General features: G+C 37.3%; 1 protein-coding gene across 2 annotated transcripts in view; it reads left to right on the forward strand.

Annotated features, from left to right (window-relative positions):
• pcdh11 (protocadherin 11) overlaps positions 1-18,491 on the forward strand; it is a 185,363-nt gene that overhangs the window by 22,504 nt on the left and 144,368 nt on the right. Inside the window, exon 4 of one of the 2 annotated variants that reach the window (XM_026918540.3) lies at positions 5,754-14,892. The exons of the other annotated variant lie outside the window; for it this stretch is intronic. Coding sequence (XP_026774341.3) covers positions 5,754-5,837 — 84 coding nt within the window. The 3' untranslated portion in view covers positions 5,838-14,892. Of the gene's footprint in view, positions 1-5,753; positions 14,893-18,491 lie in introns of those variants that run through there. 2 annotated transcript variants of the gene reach the window in all.

Raw genomic sequence — 18,491 nt, forward strand, 5'->3', positions numbered from 1 at the left:
AATATGAATTCAGAAAATGAATGGAATTTCACACTGAGGTAATGCAGTGTCACATAAGTTACTTTAAAAAAAAACCATAAAATAATCATAGCATCAAAGAACAAATTGCGAATAGACCTTAGATTTTGTATCCTTGATATTGCTCATAAACACTAGTGAATTATATATTTAAAGTCCAACTCCTTCTCTAGGTTGTAATCATTGGTGTCCAATTATTATTTATTTATTTTTGTATTTTTTTGAATATCAGCACCTTAGGTGAATGGTGGTTTGTCTATTCCATTTAATACACAAACCATTCATCTATGGTGTTGGAAATAAAAAAAAAAAAAGTACTCTGCATTTCTGTACTCTATCACTGTCGGTATCAGACAGCAACCTATCAACTATGTCATTGTAGGTTTCCACCTTAGATTCTGGACTCCATGCTCAATAGTAGAGTGTTCACCATATCCTTGGGAAATCATGAGTTCATGTACTGATGATGCCACCTGTGGATTCCAAGACAGCATAATTGGTCCTGGTCTCTCAGTGGGAGGAGGGATGACCCTCTTCTCTTCCATGTCTGTGCTCTTCATGGAAGAGAAAAGGGTCATCCCTCCTGCTGAGAGACCAGGGCATTATATATATATATACATATATATATATATATATATATATATATATATATATATATATATATATATATATATATATATATGAACGCTTGGAGGAGTTCATCCATGCTGTTTCCTATATTTGATGTCTAAATGAGGTGTAAACTTAATAGGAATCCTTTCAGATCACACACTCATACATTTTGTACACTGGACACTATACTTTAAATTATAATCTACAACAAGTATGGTACATAATAATACATTATACAAAAAAACATTCAACAGTCTGCACCACTCATGTTCCATTTATACTGGTTTGCACAAGGTCATAAAAACTACACACAAAAAAATCCTACTCCTCTACTCTTTGTGGTAACACCTACAGAGTCAGAGGCAAGGTGGACTGGATGGGAGGTCATTACCACTATGGACGTGTTCCATATGTCTTGAGAATGGTGTGTATCCTAGGTTAGTGTTGCATAATTTACTGTAGACTACAATTTTTTTGTTTTCTACCTTGCTGAGCATCAGGGTCATTGGACTGTTTCTATCTTTCACACCCGAGCGGCTTTTTCAAACTGAGAAAATGTTTCTCTGCACATTTGCCATTAATGAAAGCAGTGAACAGTTGCTGTGCAGCCTCCAGGTCCATATAACCCTTTTTCAATGAGTAACTTGTGGATTTTTATTCCTACATAGCACAGTTTCCCAAAGATGGTCATTACTGCCTTACCAACTTTGAGTTTAATGCCCCATGCTTGGCATCAGCCTTTTGTCCTCATCTGCTGAAAAACTTCGTATGGCCTTTTGAGTTCTCATTATCTGGATGTCCTTGTTGATTAAAAAAAAAAAATCACTAACGTCTTCACGTCTACTTTCACTGCTGCTTACACCTACAAAATTTTGTGAATCCTTTCCTCACTCACGAATAAAAAAGTCATGTTGCCTTGTCAGTGTTACATCTCAGGAATTTAATCTTCTGTGACTGAAATATATTTGGTATTCTGTAGTTCTGAGATAAACATTTGCTTCTTTACTTTTTCATCCATTAAGTCAACGAATTCCCAATAGACACTAGATGACAACTAAGATCTTACGCTTGACTCTTGGCCATACGTCTATGTGTGGTTTTTTAATAAGAGATCAAACTGTGCAACCTTTTCTAGCAATAAAATTGCTCTTTGAAGACCAAAAGCTCATCACCATCCTTAAATCAGAACCTCTCCTCTCTTTTTTTTTTTTTTTTAGGAAACTAGACACCTCGAGGCTTCCTCTAATATTACCCCTAAGCATCCCATGTACCCACAGCTCTAATTTATTGCAAGGAAGCAGGCATGCAGTGTCTGTGGTTCTCACTTACAGAAGCTTGTGATCTGAATAAGCTCTGGATGTCTCCAGTTAGAGAACCCAGAAAAAACTATGTTTGTGTTGACAGAAGCAGGATATCAAACCTCCCACTGACATAATGGTGATAATGAATGTCATTAGTAAATGAACGTTATTCACCTCCAGTACCACTGTCACACACAGAAACTGGGTATTTGGATACTCTTGTCACATTACTGTTAAAGGCTGCAGGACTGCTTCTTTTACCTCTTCTTCAATGGTTCTCAAGAGTCCAGGGTCAGCTGAAATGGAAATGTTCTGTATATCTAGCTCAGGCTTATCAGGAATAAGTCCTGGAATATTCTGAGAATGTTAATTACTATCATTTTCACTGTCGTCTCTGCTTCCACGGTGGCTCTTTGATTCCAGATGACCACATTCTTTCTGTTATTTCTGCTTTCTGTTTCCAATCACATTTTTCTCTGCTAGACCAGGCTCTCACTCGCACTTTGCTCATATTCGCTGCTGTGCCTGAATCAGGCGCGCCAGTTGAGCAAGCATTAATGTTAGACTTGCAGCTTCTAGTACCTGCTGCTATCAGTGGATCTCTGACAATGCATCCTTGTTCATTCCTAGTACATTTTTTGTTAGAAAAGTTGTGTGGCTCAGGTATGAAATGACACAGACATGTTCTGGAAATGCTGTAAAAGTAAATGCAACTGCAACCATGTGATGTGTGCAATTAGTTGGCACACATATAAAAACTGAATGTGTCAATAACCAAACCATATAAGCCTACATTTTTTTAATTCTTGACCTGTTCCATGCTACAGCTTAAATTTAGCTATCATTTGACGCCAGCAGTGGTTTTCAACTAAAGGACAATGTCCACTCTAAATACCAATTAGTTGCTAGATGGATTCGTTCTCCACATATTGGCTGACGTCACTGCTTTCTCACCCTACACGATATGTGAATAATCCTGCCTTGACCCCACTGAGAAATAATTGCATCTGTATCTGTCTCAGAAGATTATTCATCCAAATCTATTGGAAGTCCTCTCTATTAAGTGCCTAATTATTTATCTGATACTGGTTGCATTTAGAGAGGATTGGAGAAGGTGGTTGCTCTGTGTCTTCATCTCAGAGTATTTTTCATTTGTTCTCTTAGTGTGCTAGCCTGCCAAAACATGGCTATGCAGTGTTTGTTTTGTTGGGTTTTTCTTTGTAGTTTCTATCCAGCAAATTTCCACACAATGCCACTTTTCTTTGTGTGTTTCTGACCAATAGATGTAATTGTGTGCTTTCAGAATCTATTTGGCTTCTGTAGTGTATTTTCTTGACATGATTGTGGTTCTTGCTTGGTCAGCTAATAAGCTTTCTTTGCATTTTTGGCCATCATTATCCGATTCAGGATGGAGAGATACCACTGGGTTAACTGTCTAGCAATACAAGACAGTTAGTTTTAAATCCCAAGTTTGGAATATTTTAACACTGAATTGCTCAACTAGAAAGACCGCTTGGATTTTGGCTAATAAACCAACACTGGACTCAAAAGCTGCAAATAAACTTGTAGAAAATATGAATAATTATTAATTCCTGTTTCCTCATTAGTCAGTTATGTAGATGCACCTGATATTTAATCCACTACTGAAGCTTCATAAATTATCCACACAGTGCTGTTGGTTTTAAAAATGTCATACATTCTTCATCTTAGGTAATCACTCTATCTTGGAGAGGGTTGCAGTGGATCCAGCACATGAGGCAGGGATACATCCTGGATGGTTTGGCAGTCCATCACAGGACACCACACACACACACACTTAGCAGCACTTTAGAGCAGCCACTCTACCAACTGACATGTATATGGAAGGTGGGAGACAATTAGAGAACCCAGAAGAAGCCAACATGAACACAGGGAGAACATGTGAAACTTTGCACAGACAGTAACATGAGCTCAGGATTGACCCAGGGATCCTGGAGGTGTGAAGTTTATGTTAAAACCAGCTAATTTTTATTTAATTTTTGTAACCTTATTGAGTTTAAACATTCTACGTCTGCAATTTGCAAGTCATTTATGTTGCCTTAAATTTCCTAAGTTAAATATAACACAAAAAACTAGAACATATATATATGCAATCCTGCAGTCCTGAATGTGTTGGTCTATATTCATCTTAGGAAGCTGACTAAGGCCTGTCTTATTTTGGGATGGCCTTTCCATTCTGCTTTTTTTTTCCTAATTATTTTGGCACAACTTGGCATGCAGGTCAGTCCATCTCAAGTGACCCAATAATTGTAAAGTTTGTTGCCTGAACAATGGTCAGGCAACCTGTATTGGACCACTTGAGATGGAATGACCCATACAGGTGAATGAGGATGCATGGATAAAGAACAGTACCTTCACTAGCTACCTGCTGCTATCTGTTGTCTATGGCATTGGGCCGCTTAAGCAACTTTTTATCCAGTTTCTTGACTCCTAGAGCCCAGAATATAGCCCAAGATACTATGCTACTGGCCATTGAATGTAGCAGTTCTACACCAGAACATAGTTTTATAAGATGTGAGGCTTGCTTTTGTGGTTCGGCCCCACAATAATGATTTGTACTCGACACTCAGCTCAGAGAGATGCATTTGAGACAAAGGAAAGTCAAGGAAATCATTTGGGGTCTGTGCCCACGCATATTCCTTTTCACACTGCATGAAATCCATCTTGGGTCTGTTCTGCCTACACCATTCTGTACTGGTCTGTAGACTAAAAATCCCCTTGTCACCAGTGGGAGCGTCACAATTTCCACTAATGAGAGTAAGAGGCTGGATAGTTTGGATATGGGTCTTTGTATAGCAGTTTATGTGCTTCACCAGTCCATCTCAAGGCTGTCTTCTTTCTCAGAAGCAATTTTTCTGCTGTAAATATTGCAAGACACAGCTCAGGCAGAACCATTTTTTTCACACTGAAAGCAAATTATATGAGTGTAGCAAGCATTTTGATGGAGATCCACTTTCTGCTGAAAGAAGGAGAAAATATTCACCAAATTATTTGGAATGAGTGACATTCCCTAAGTGAACTGTTTCTTGTTCTCTCAGAAAACCATGGTTTCATATGAAACCAGGCCTGCTCTCCATTAGGGAGATCTTGCCTGAAGGGAAGAGTTGATTTTTTTGACATGAGCAGTGGAAAAAACATGACACCCTTAAACCACAATATGTGTCGTTTTGAGATTGCAATATCCTACACTTGAAGAGTTACTTCCAACCATGAACTAGCATAATGTCAAACAAAACCGGCTATCACCTCATCAGACTTAGCATGGTTAGAAATAAATTAATGAGCCAAGCTTTATGTCATAAAAGTATATATATATATATAAAAAAAAAACCTGTAGCCACATTCTAAGAACCTCATTAACTAGCCGTATGCGACTTTAGCGGTAGCTTACTTGTGGAAGGGGAAAAATAAAAACAAATTTACGGTGTTCCTGATGTCATCAAAGAATGAGTGATGCTGTAGTGTGGTGGATGTAAAAATAAATCTGGATTAATTGGATATATAATACCTGCATGCACCGATTAGTCTAGCTGATTGCACTGTGCAGCATTCTTCAAGGTAAATCTACAAAACTGACAGCAACGTGAAAAAAAGAACAGTAGTATCTTCATTACGTGCACCTTGAAGAATGCTTTCTCTCTCTTTCTGTATGCATAAGAATGTATATGTCCAGAGAGAGAGAGATTTTTATATCGTCTTACACAGTACATGCTGCAGATCAGCTACCCAGATGCTATTGTAACTACAATTCTCCCTATATCTGTCTGTCTCTCTATATTACAGGAGACGGCACTGAAACCACCACTCTATGGCACACTCTGTGGCACAGGTACAACTCGCTCCCACAGGATAAAAATCAATCTCTAGCTGCCATATCCTAAAGAGAGGGAGAGAGAGAGGGAGGGAGAGGAAGGCACTGACTGAAGAGGGGGAAAACAATCGCATAATGTACACGTTCTGCAGCCTGAAACAGGACCTAGAGAGGAGAGGAGAGGAGAGGACGGCCAGGCTATTTTCACTGAGACACATCTTGTTGCCTGCTTGAAGCTTGTCTGAATAGTGATTTTGTAGGAGATTTGAGATGCTTTGATAAATCACTTTGTGCTCACTTACTAGCCTCCCTAACGAAGGCACAAGGCTACTCTTTGGAATAGTTTTCCCAGCCTGTTCACTCAAATGGCATGTACACTTTAAAACAATGTATAACCTTTAATGGTTCTTCAATTGCCCCAAACCCCCACCTTAAAAATGTCTATGTCTCTACCCTACAGCAAAGGGTTTTCCTATCAGGATTACAAGTAGAACCCTGTTTTGCAAGCTAAGAACCCTTAATAATCAAATGAACCTTTAAACCTGTTTTCCTACAAGTGTATGTATTAACTGTGTAGGTCTGTGGTACACAATATTTTATTCTTAGTACCTAGAACTTGTCAGGAATTTCAAATTTAGCCTGTACTAAGTACCTGTCTTGGTATGTAGTACACTCTTGTGTTCTTAAAAGGTTCTTTGGATCATGAAGGCTTAATTGTCTACTTAAAAGGTTCTGGCTTCTGCAAGATATTTAGTTTTAAATACAGAGTGTGTAATATTTTACCAGTTAACATAGACATTGGCTCATGAACACACTAAACTTCATTTATGAAATCCTTTAGCTGCCAGTAAATGTATATAAAATTGCATAAAACATCACTGCTGTATTACGGTCACTTCTGTAGATACACGTTATGTTTCAATTTACCATAATCCACTACTGAAGCTTCATAGATTATTATCCAAACTGTGCAGCTGAAGGTGAAAATGAACGACATTGTTCATTGTTATTTGATCATCTTTCAAAAATGAAATTGAATTATTTTAAGTCTGTTTAATTATTATTTCATTCACGTTGTCCTATAACGGTTCTACATGGAAACCTTTCTAATAGGGACAAACTCTGTTGTAGGGTTTCAGCTTTAAGGGTTCCCCAGAGGGGCAACCGAAGAACCCTTAAGGGCTCTAAATTTTTTAAGAGTGTAAAATAGTTATGTACAGGATGTCTATTTCGATATGTGTTAATGTAATATAAATTCAGCACAGTCTTTGTTGTCTGGATATTTATTGATTTGTTTGCCACAGTTTTATAAATTAGACAGTTCAGCGACACTTTGATGTTCTGGATGCTGAGGGTTTTTTTTTTATTATTGTTTTATTTATTTATTTTTTTGTTAGGCTCCCATTCAGGGGTTTTTCTCACAAAAGCGCTGACTGATAATTTCTAACACTGCAGTCAGTCCATTTTCCACATGACCTCTATGATTATTCTGCACCACTTCACTTTACTTCACCTGCCCCAGTGTTCTTCACCTATTGACGCCATCCCAATGCAAGTCAATAGTAAATGGATGACTATCACTGCAGTATCACTGAGGTATCATTGAGGTATCACTGTGACACAGGGTTCGACAGCTGTGTCGTTCATTCCACATTTGGCACATTTTGAAAAAAAAATCACTTTTTTTATATGAGAGTAGAAGAACACAGTCAGTATTATATCTGTTGTCTGTCATAGTCAGAAATCCTATGACAGAGTCAATATAACCTGTGGTATGTATTTATTTGCTATCATATAGAAAAACCTCAGGCAGTCTATAATATGACTTGCTAGGCTTTAGGTTGAGTATGTACTCTGAAATGTGTCATGCTATTCTGAATCTGACGTGATATTTATAATGCATAAGAAACAAGACAGAAAACTGTTGTTCCTTTATGACATACAAAAAAAACATAATAATAAAATAATGAACTATTCAAGCTTTATATAAAAAAGCAATAAAGTAAAACCAGGATCATCTGTGAGCTGTGATTAGAATTACTTTTTTTGTAACACTTAAAGTCTGTACTAGATTAGTACAACTTTTTAATATGCCACAGCTAAGTTGATGTAATGGCACCTTTATGCAGTATAGTGAATCATTTCCCAGGGCCTATAGATTACCTTGATATTAAGTAGAGAAGCTTTTGGGCACAAAGTCTTGACCTTTTTCCATGGCAGAGGTGTCAGATGTCAATGATGTCTTAAAGATATTGAATATGTAGAAAACAGATGTCTTAAAGATATTCAGTATGTAGAAAACAGTATGCCTCATACATAAAACTGTAGCACTGTGTAACAAATTGGTAGATTTACCTGAATTTTTAAGGGGAAAAAAAAATATCAAGAGCTATCATTTGTGTGAGGGAGATGGACATTACTTGTCACTTGTCAAATGTAAAGTACAATATGCACCTTACATTTTTCTTTGTATTCTAATTTGCCAATGTGTAAACTGTATATAAATGTTTTGTTAATGTATGTTTGGGCTTCTGAACTTTATTAAAGTCTTTTGCATCGTACTGCTTTTGCATTTCCACTAATCATTTGTCTTTCAGCTTCTCATTCAAGTGCTATGTGATACTCAGGTGTAAATTGCCCCACTTTATTTATATTTTTATACCAGCACAGTATTGGAATAGCAACTTGATTCATATTAAATCCATCAAAATAGCTTTCCTTATTACAATTCCTGGAAATTGTTAATAATCCTTGACAGCATTTTGATCACAGAGCTAAGGTCATTTTCTCAATTTATAAATTAGCATCAATATAAGGTAAGATGTACCGTTATTGACCCCCCCAGACGAAATTCAAGAATTAAATTCTAATTGAATTAAATTCAAATTGTAATTTGCTCAGTGTTGCCACATTTATGGGGAAATTCGTCATTGTTGCAAACTGAGTGTGTTTAACTTGTGGGTGTGTTTTCTTTGTGCTTATATATTCCCTTTCCCTTGCAACTAGTTCTATATTAAAGGTCGTATTTTGAGTACAATTATAATATTATTTATATGGTCAGATTATTTTCCTATAACATCATGGCTTTGACTGCGCTTCTGGCTTTATAACAGCATAACAACAGTAATAAGAGTCTTTAGTGTTAGCACTTTGTATCAGTCAGGGCTAAAGCTGGAACTTTGTTTTCCAACAAAATGTCAATAACAGGAAATGAGAGAAAAAAAGAGAGACTGGTGAGGGATGACTGTTCATAGCTGATATAACATAAGTGATAACAGGTACTACCTTGTTTCATGGACATTCCACAACATTAAATGTAGCTCTAAATGGATAAAAGTATGATGCTGATTATGTTATTCTTTTATAAATAAAAATTGTAGCATTGGAAAATTGCTGTGGTATAAAAGGTATAAACCACTTTGGGATATGCTGTTATAGGAAAAGAATCAAGTTAGTGGTGGCAACGTATCACACCATTGATTATTTTCCTATAACAGCACACCGGTCATGTTTTATTCTTTACATATTAGTTTTGGCAACACAAATTTGTACTGTATTTTACTTTTATGCAGCATCCAATTTTTTTTTCATTCAATTTTATGCAGTTTTTTTTTTATTTCTTGCATTATTTTCCTCCACTCCTTAGAAACTGACATGCAAGATATCAGACATGTTAAACCTAACCTACTTTATTCCACGAAATGATATTTATAATATGAATTACCGCTAACATATAGAAAACTGTTCTGCAATTGTTAGCTGATACAGTGTTGAGGTTATTAGACAGTGTATAATTCAGTAATTTTAGAACCACATACTTTACCTCTGCTCTACTATTCTGCATTTCTGCTATTGTGTAGCTGAATTTGATTGATGCAGCAACTTTACAACAGTGGCTTGTAAGCTACAATTTAGTGACATCTGTGTCCTGCATTTATCAGTAATTCTCAGAACAAGTGCATTGTCCTGATATAGCTACTCTTCAATGGTCGGTGTGGGGAGCATAAGGAGCAATGGGAAACAATTTAATTGCTTATCAAAGTTACTCTATAATGCAGGACTGGAGAGCTAATCATTTCCCTTGAGGGAAATGTGTCCTTGGTGATTAGAGAAAATAGTGCACATGGTTGACGTTGTGTACGCTCATCTTTTTTTGCAAAAGGGTGTGCAAATGTCAGCTTGCTTTTAATAGCTGAACGTAAACCTGAAATTGTCTCTCTCATATCAACTTGCTCATGGCTATTTTCGTGTTATGTGAACTATAAAATAACACTTTATAAATAACTCTTTATCATACTTTATCATATGAGCTCACACTTTATCATATGAGATGATTTTTTACAAAAATAAAAAAGGCCACACTGAAATAATGCACTACTTATAATATTTATTATTATTATTATTATTATTATTATTATTATTATTATTATGTACAAGTATAAGTAACCATATAAATATGTTATAGGCCTCATTATTGATTCATATTTTGAAAATGATTAGATTTTTTAATAAAAATAAAGCTTTTAAATCCAAATTGTCCATAGTGTGTGAATGAATGTGTGAGGGTTTGTGCGATTTGTGCGATGGGTTGGCACCCCGTCCAGGGCCTTGTGCGCCGAGACTCCTGGGATAGGTTTCAGTCTCCCTGTGACCCTGTGTAGGATTAGCAGTACAGAAAATGGATGGAATAATAATAATAATAATAATAATAATAATAATAATAATAATACACTGTCTTATTCCAGATTGGATTCCATCTGGGGTTCTGGCAAATGTCTGTCTGTCTCTCTTTCTAAGTCTCTGTCTCTTCTTTTTGGAAGTTTCCTGAAGATATGTAATTTCACAATTATTCTTTGTCCTCATTTTGAATATAGTATTACAAGAGAACAGAGCAAATGATCAGAGGTTTATCTGCCGTAAGGTGACTTTCAGAGGCGATCCAACAGTGGCTTAAAGCTATGCTCCATCGCTGACTTGCCAGTGCATTATTTATAAGGTCCATGTATAAGCTTTCATCATCAGATGGTGTGCATGTAATATGCAGAGCCCAGATCTGCTGAATCTTTGTACATGCACTCATAATAAGCAAGTGCTGATAAGGAGACTGATTAATGAAGCCTATAATGTAATGGTTCAGATAATGGAGGAGGCTGCTTAGCCATGACCGCTTAGCCACACTGTGCAACCTTGAAAATGTTAATGTGTGCACTCAAATGATTGCAGCAGTAGTCAATTGAAATCCACTTTTAAGATAACTGTAGCTTTGTGCATAAAAAGATACACACTAGTTTAATGTCAGAATAAATCCCAAGACTCAACATAGAACTTAACATACCTAGTCAAATCACCCCTGGTTTTTATTTATACTTTATTGTAAAGTAGGTTTAACAATTCAGGTTAGCTTGAAATAAACATGCACCAATAAATGCAGAGAAAAATGTAAGTGTAATAATGGTGAAATCTAGCAAGGGATTGCATTAATGACATAGTGTTTATTCCAAGTGTTTAGACAGCTTCCTCTCAAGCAGGTGGGCATTGCAGTATAAATTGAGAGAGCTCATGAATTAATAAATTGGTTGGGCCTCAGAATGACAAAATGTGGGTTGAAGCAGGCCGTCCACTATCCAACTGCTGAAAAAGTGCAACAAAACACATGTCCTGCGATCATATTCATAATTCATATTGATCCGATCCTGTATCCTCTATGTTACACAACACAAATGTGGCGGAACAGGGCCAGGGGTTTTGTAGACCGGGCAAAGCTGTTCATTGTTATAAATGATCGGATGCATTGGGGAATTAGCAGAGCAGTTACTGCGGACTGAGAGTAATGGGCTCAAGCCTCAAAGCTTTGCTGATGGTTGGGGTAGCGCTATTTATGCATGCTGTGTGTAGCAGTGCAGGAAGCAGGAAGAATCTCACTCCCTTTTTTTTTCTGGCACTCAGGGCAATGCTGCAACCTACTGCTGCCAAATCTCTGCCAAACTGAATAATTCAATCATTCCTCTGCCGCTGTAGTGCACCTTTGTCTGCACAACAATCAGCAAGTGCTTCTCAAAACCGGGTTGAAATGGTGCATATTGGTTAATTAATGCAACAATATAAAAATTCATTTGCAACACAATGTGAAAACTATTTTAGGTTGCATTGATTTCCATACAATTGCTGTGTGACAGGTTATACAAATATACAAATGGTACCCAAGGATATAATAAATCAGCAGTTCTTCATAAATGTGGATATTTGTTACAGTCACTTGACATATGTGCTCTACCGTTGTGCTATTACAAGACACTGACTGTAGATATAGGAAAAAACAAACAAACAAAAAAACATTCAATAGCCAAAAACTCTGCTTTTACCTCAGGGTTGACATTAAAGAGCACAAAATCCTCCCTTTAGCTGTTGGTGAACTCCAGAGATTACAGATTGCTTTTGAACACGATTGTCACTCATGTAGATTAAGGATCAAGAGGTTGCAGATGTATTCTGTTCTCTGAAAGATAGACCTCTTTAGGATGACAAACTCTTAAATGAAACTGGGAGAGAGTGTTATTTGTGCGGAAGCCATTGAAGAAATACATTCCACTCAAACAAGGGATCAAAATTCAATTCAGAGAGCTTGTTTTGCTTTTTTCGTCAGTCTTGTTCTCTTGTATAGTTCCCAACTGGAGTGCCAGATTTCTGCCATAGATCATACAGCATTAGCAATTTAATCAAATGCTGTAAGATGATGATCTTGCGCTTGTTTATGAGAAAATGACATGTTATTGAACTCTCTGCTGTAGTATACTTTCTTTAACAGAAGTCAAAATACATCCATCATGAAGTATAGTATCCTGATGTATCTCAGTGTCACTGGTGTTGAATATTTCTTACTTTATAACACTATATCTCTACAGAGTGAGTAGAGCTGAAGTCCTTTTTAGCAGCAACAGCTCATGCCCATAGATTTCGACTGACCTTGATTTATGCTATAGGCTACTATCTAGTGAATTTTTAAAGTAACCCCACAATAGTTTAACTGAGTTTGATACAGCAGGTGCGTTTCTGTCACCATTAACCAAGGTTGCCACGTTTCAGCAAAATTTCAAACCCGACTACATCTCAAAAACCACACAAAAGACCTGAAATTAGACCAAAAGATTTTGGGCATTGGAAAGGAGAGACAGATTTTTCTTCTTTTTTCTCAGCCTTTGCGTGGGAAACAAGGTCACTGGTGCACACACATTTCTGATGAACAGACAATATCCACTCCATAATCCCCTGTCCATCTCCCAATCTTTGCAGTATATTGTAAAATAAAATAGTCCTTTGCATCATATACACACTGTATGCACTTACACTTTGCCTTGTAAATGTTATTTGCAGAAATGCATTAGATTTAATTTGGATTATTTGCTATAGATCAACATCTTGGCACCAGCAGAGTATTTTTATTCTAGCCCAATTTGGCAACCCTGTCAGCCTGTGTACTTCTCCTCCCCCGAGCATGGGGCAGTGTGATTCCTTCCCCAATGGGCCTCTATTATCTCTTGTTGGTGCTCTAATTTCTGAGCACTAGGTGCAATAATAACTCTATGAGACCTAAATTGGCAGTGAGTACACTGCTCCACAACTGTGTAACATTTAGAAAGATGAGCAAATCAGTAGAACATATATCTTATATCTATCCAATGGCAACCTTTTTTCAATTCACTCTAAAAAAGGAATTTAAAATGTATGGAATTGTGCATGAGGATTTTATGAAGATTAATATTTGTCGAATAGATGATACGGCTGGCTCATATGCCCCTATGGATGAGTCGGCACCATTTGTCATTCATGTCACATTTAGTCACTGGTATGGTATATTAACAGATAAAATATAAAACTAAGTTTAGATGCTTTGCTTTTATAAATTCAAGTGTTTTCTCTCAGCTCTCTTCCAAAGCAGGCACGCAATGTCTCTGTGCTTTTCCAGGATGTGATAGCCAGCTGGGTGTTTGAGAACATTCACACAAAAGCTTGGGCAAATGTCTGAGCATGGGCTTGGATAAAGGCAGGTTACAAGATGCAGATGAAAGCCATGTCTTTGGCCACTGTAATCTGGGTAATCCAGTGCAGTGCTCTTGATTTGCATTTGCTCAAGAAATGGGTGACAATAAGAGTGCAGGCAAATCTTAGAATAGTTGGTAATCTGGTTTGGATACAGGACTCAAGAGGGTTTATCCAGCCTTAACATTTGCCGAGGCAGATGGTAGCAAGGGGGGTCAGAGCTACTGAATTTCCTCAACTAGCTGTTGGGGGAAGGAAAACCAAAGGACAGTGAATGATAATCAGAGTTGTTTATTTTACCACTTGACTCCTTAAGTACTTACAGCCAGATTATAGGCTTTCCCGGGGATAATCGGCAGCACCGGACAATTGCCTTTTACGCATCCTGAACACATCAACCCCACAAATGTGTAAGGGTGCATACAGACTCTTAATTCCTGATTAGTCCTGATCCTAACCCTGCTAAAATTAACCGGTAGGGTGCTAATCACCACACCTCAGATATAGTCTGCCTTGCTCTGTTGGCTTCTGGATGCTACACGTGAGACCCAATTACAAGTTTGTTTTGAGCTCTGATCAGAATAATGTTTGAGCACACAAATGATGAGCGATTTGTTGGCCTCACAAACACTGCTTATGGTCCAAGCCATGTTTGAGCTGAACATTTTATTCATTCATCTTCAGTAACCACTTTATCCTGGTCAGGGTTGTGGTGAATCCAGAATCTACACTGGGATTACTGGGAGTGAAGCAGAAACACACCCTTGGTTGGATGCCAGTCCATCCCAGGGCACTATGCCTACACACACACACACACACACACATTCATACACTCTTTCACATTTAGGGGCACTACAGCATAGCCTATCCATCTACTGTCTTGGTTGTGGGAGGTGGGAGGAATCCAGAAAACCTGGAAAAACAAACTCACACAGGCAGTAACGCAATCTCAGGAACAAACCAGGGACCCTGGGGCTGTGAGGTGGCAACACTACCCACTGCACCACCTTGTTTCCCTGAACATTTTAGTGATAATATATGTAAAACACTAATCTTGGAGTTTTATGAAAGCCTTTCTTTCTGTTTTTTTGTCTCTTTTTTGGTCTATTTCACTGAAAGACTTATGTTGCATTTGATATGCATACAAGGGAAAAAATGGTTAAATCTAACATTTTAAAGTCTTCTTCAGTTTGTACCTTTGTGGGAACACTAAACAGAGGGTTTCCCATTCACAAGCAGTTCCCAGTAGAACTCCTTAAGAATTTCTAGAGCCATTAACCATCCAAAGAACCCCCAAGGAACCCCTTTTGTGTGTAACGAAACCAACCACCTATAGAGGTTTACCATTTAGAATTCAATGGTATACACGTTTAAACCTCCAGATCCCTATTTCAAACCCTTTTATCCTAACCTCTATCCTTCAGCGGTCTCATCTCTCAGGGAGCAGACATCTGCAGCAAAGGCATTTTTGCCTAATTAGCTCAATGCATTGACTAATTGGGGCTTAGAGAAGCAAAAAACGGGTCTGTGTGAAGGATGTTTGCTCGTCATATAGCCAGAAGGCCATAATGATACACATCTAGGAAGGTGAAGCTCACTATAATAAAGCTACATTGTGTGTAAAATCTAATTTAATTCAATTAGCTCATTCTTTAATAGTGGAAGGATGTGTGATTTGGGACTGAATGACCAGAGTGAATGTCTCAGTCAGTCTCAGTCAAGTAAAAGAGAGTGTATCTCTGCAAGATACTCTGAAAAAAAATCTGACTTTTGTACTAACGCCTTGAAATTCTTTATGTGTCTCACCACAGAGTATGTCTTTCTTTTTACCTCAGGGTTCATCTTAAAGAGCACAAAAAACAAGCTTTTGTAACAGATCAACTCCAGAGGTTACAAATTGTATTTGAACCACATTGTGGTGATCAGGATGATCAAGAAACACGTATTAGCCCTATGTGATTATTAAATGCTTAACTTTATGGCACTATCTGTGTATATACCTATACCAGTTTAGTGCTCCAAATATCCGTATCTGTATCTGAGTTAGGGTGTGGCCTAAACTGGAAGGGTTTTAATTCATTCATTCATTCTTTCTCGTTTTTTTTTTTTTTTTTTTTGTCTCACAAGCTTCATATCAGATTGCTTGCTCACGCCTGCATGAAAGTAAAAGCCTCCAGCTCATGCAACTTTTTTATGTGAATAAGGCACCTCCTGTTCATCTCTGTATTTATATCTGTTTGGAACACATTATCTGTTCATTCTGAAAAATACCCCCACAGTCAGTGAGCCATCAAGCAATTAATATCTAAGGACTTACAGTGGATGGAGATTTTTCAACTAACTGCACTCTTCGCTGCTTAGTTCATTAAGTTATCAAAATGTACCTGGCCTTATTAGCCATATACGTTTTCTTTGAAGATACTTGAGAGACAGATTCTTTCCAGCAGCAACTTTAATCTGCTCTCAGAACTTTCAGAACTTCAGAACTTCTTGGAAATGAACAGTATTTTTAAAAATATGTATATGTACTAATTTACTTCCTACAGCTTCAGAAGCATTTTGCTTGCACAATTGATGAAAAACTTACATCCAAATGTCCTCTTTTTTCAGGAAACGTTATGTATAAAACCAGCCTTTTTCTGGTTAAACTGCAGTTAAACTCTTAATCAGGTATAACAGTAAGTTACTCATACAGTTATACAGTTACTGTATATCTATATATGGGCATCACTGTGTTCCAATATAGCAATAGGTACAGGTGTAATGTTAAAAAAAAAAGCATCAGAGTGGTATTAGGTCTTATATTGCAAAACCAAGTGCAGAAGATGTCATTGTAGGATGGTTTTAGTAGCATTACATGTTCATAATATTAGATTTACACTAGGCATGTGGTTGTTGAAAAAGCAGGCTTGATGTTTGGGTAAGAGTGAAGAACAGCAGGCGTGGGCATACTGTTCTCCAGATTGTCAACCCCAGAGAGCTGCTCTGCAAGACCCCAAATGCCTTTGCGTGCCTTCGTCTTGCCTAGTAATCACTTTCTAAAGCTAGTATTTAAGTGGCCTGCCACCAATCTCCTTTATTCTACAGTAGTGTCTCTTGTCACACTTGATGGGTGTGAAAAATCAGATCTATTTCTAAAATCAATAGCACAAAAAGCTCTATAAACTCAATGCACAATGCTCAGTGTGGCTCTGACTCTAAAATAATGACTGTTTAGTTCCAGTGGTATGGGAGAACGCCAACCAATAATAATTTATTAAAAAGTAACTTGCCAAAATGTACTGTATACATTGTGGGCAAATGGTACAAAATGATGGAGGGAGTGCAGTATTTGAAGGTGACAGCTTGGATCACGTTACAGTAACACACAAATAACAAACATGAACAGAGGTGTGTGCTTTTAAATCATAAAAAAATGTTGTTTTTTTTCAACAGTGAATCTACCAAAACTTGTGTTTAACTTGTGATAACCCATCTCAGGCAACAATTTCATTTTTTACAAGGTTACTTTTACTTTAGTAACAGGGTTGAAAGTGATAGGGTTAAAGTTTTTTTTTTTTAAGAACATATGTATAAATTGGTTAACTAGCATCCATGTTAATGGCATGAGGACATTCATGACTTTCTGACGATTTACTTAAAGTATTTTTAATGAATAATTTTCTTTCAGTCTAGAATGTTGGTAACATGATTATATTCTCAAAGTGACCTTGTCAGTCAATATTACAATATACATGATAATAATAATAATGCTCATTCTAACATGAGTAAGAGAAGTTACCTTTCTTCTTCCCATGATCTTCAGGAAATTCAGATTCTGGTACAGATTCCTGCTGAACATGTGACTTTTGTTTGGAATATTTCAAATATTTTATAGGAGTGTATGTATCCAGGTAACAGGTTTAAGTCATCCATTGTAGGAAGGATGTTTCATGCAAGATGTTAAATGGATTTGCACTTTAATGCAAAAATATGATTTTTTAAAAATATTTTTAAGCTTAGATTTCAAGATAAAGAGTAGTTATTATGGGTCTCCAGTACTGCTTGATGTTTTTGAAATCATAAAAAGCATACAAACATCATATGATCTTTGTGCATTCTGGTGTTGTATTAATTTTATGTGTTTGTGTTGCAAGAAATACATTTCTGTGCTTTTAAGCATACTTTGCATTGCTCACTCCCCTTCTCTTTCTCTCTCTCCCCCTCTCTGTCTTTTTTGCTTTTAATCCCGCCATGTTTTTAAGAGGCTTAGATGCAAATGGGCTTTGGCTGTTCAGCAATCTGTCTGCATGGGCCCAAGCCTTTGGAGTGCCATAGGTGGTGGCTATGGTGCATCTCTGTGAGCAGATGCCAAGCACATTCACAGCTAATTTCATTTCTCCCTCCGAACAATTACTTACTGTCTTAAGACTGAGCGAGCTGAACAAGTCTGGCAATTAAATTGTTTGAGACTGTTGTGAGCGCTGTCAAACAATTGTTAGGGACGAGTCACTCACGATCATGAATGATTAATGCACAAAGGCGGTGAAATCTGTCTCGGGAGGCGCACACATTCTTCAGATCATTCTCATAGATTTTGACGTGCCACTTTTGAGGCAGTTGAAGACAGTGCTACTGCTTGGCTGCTTAGATGTTCATTATAAGGTGATATGCATTCATCTCAGGTTTCACTG

This window comes from Pangasianodon hypophthalmus, chromosome 7 (assembly GCF_027358585.1).
Source record: "Pangasianodon hypophthalmus isolate fPanHyp1 chromosome 7, fPanHyp1.pri, whole genome shotgun sequence".
NCBI classification, from domain to species: Eukaryota; Metazoa; Chordata; class Actinopteri; order Siluriformes; family Pangasiidae; genus Pangasianodon; species Pangasianodon hypophthalmus.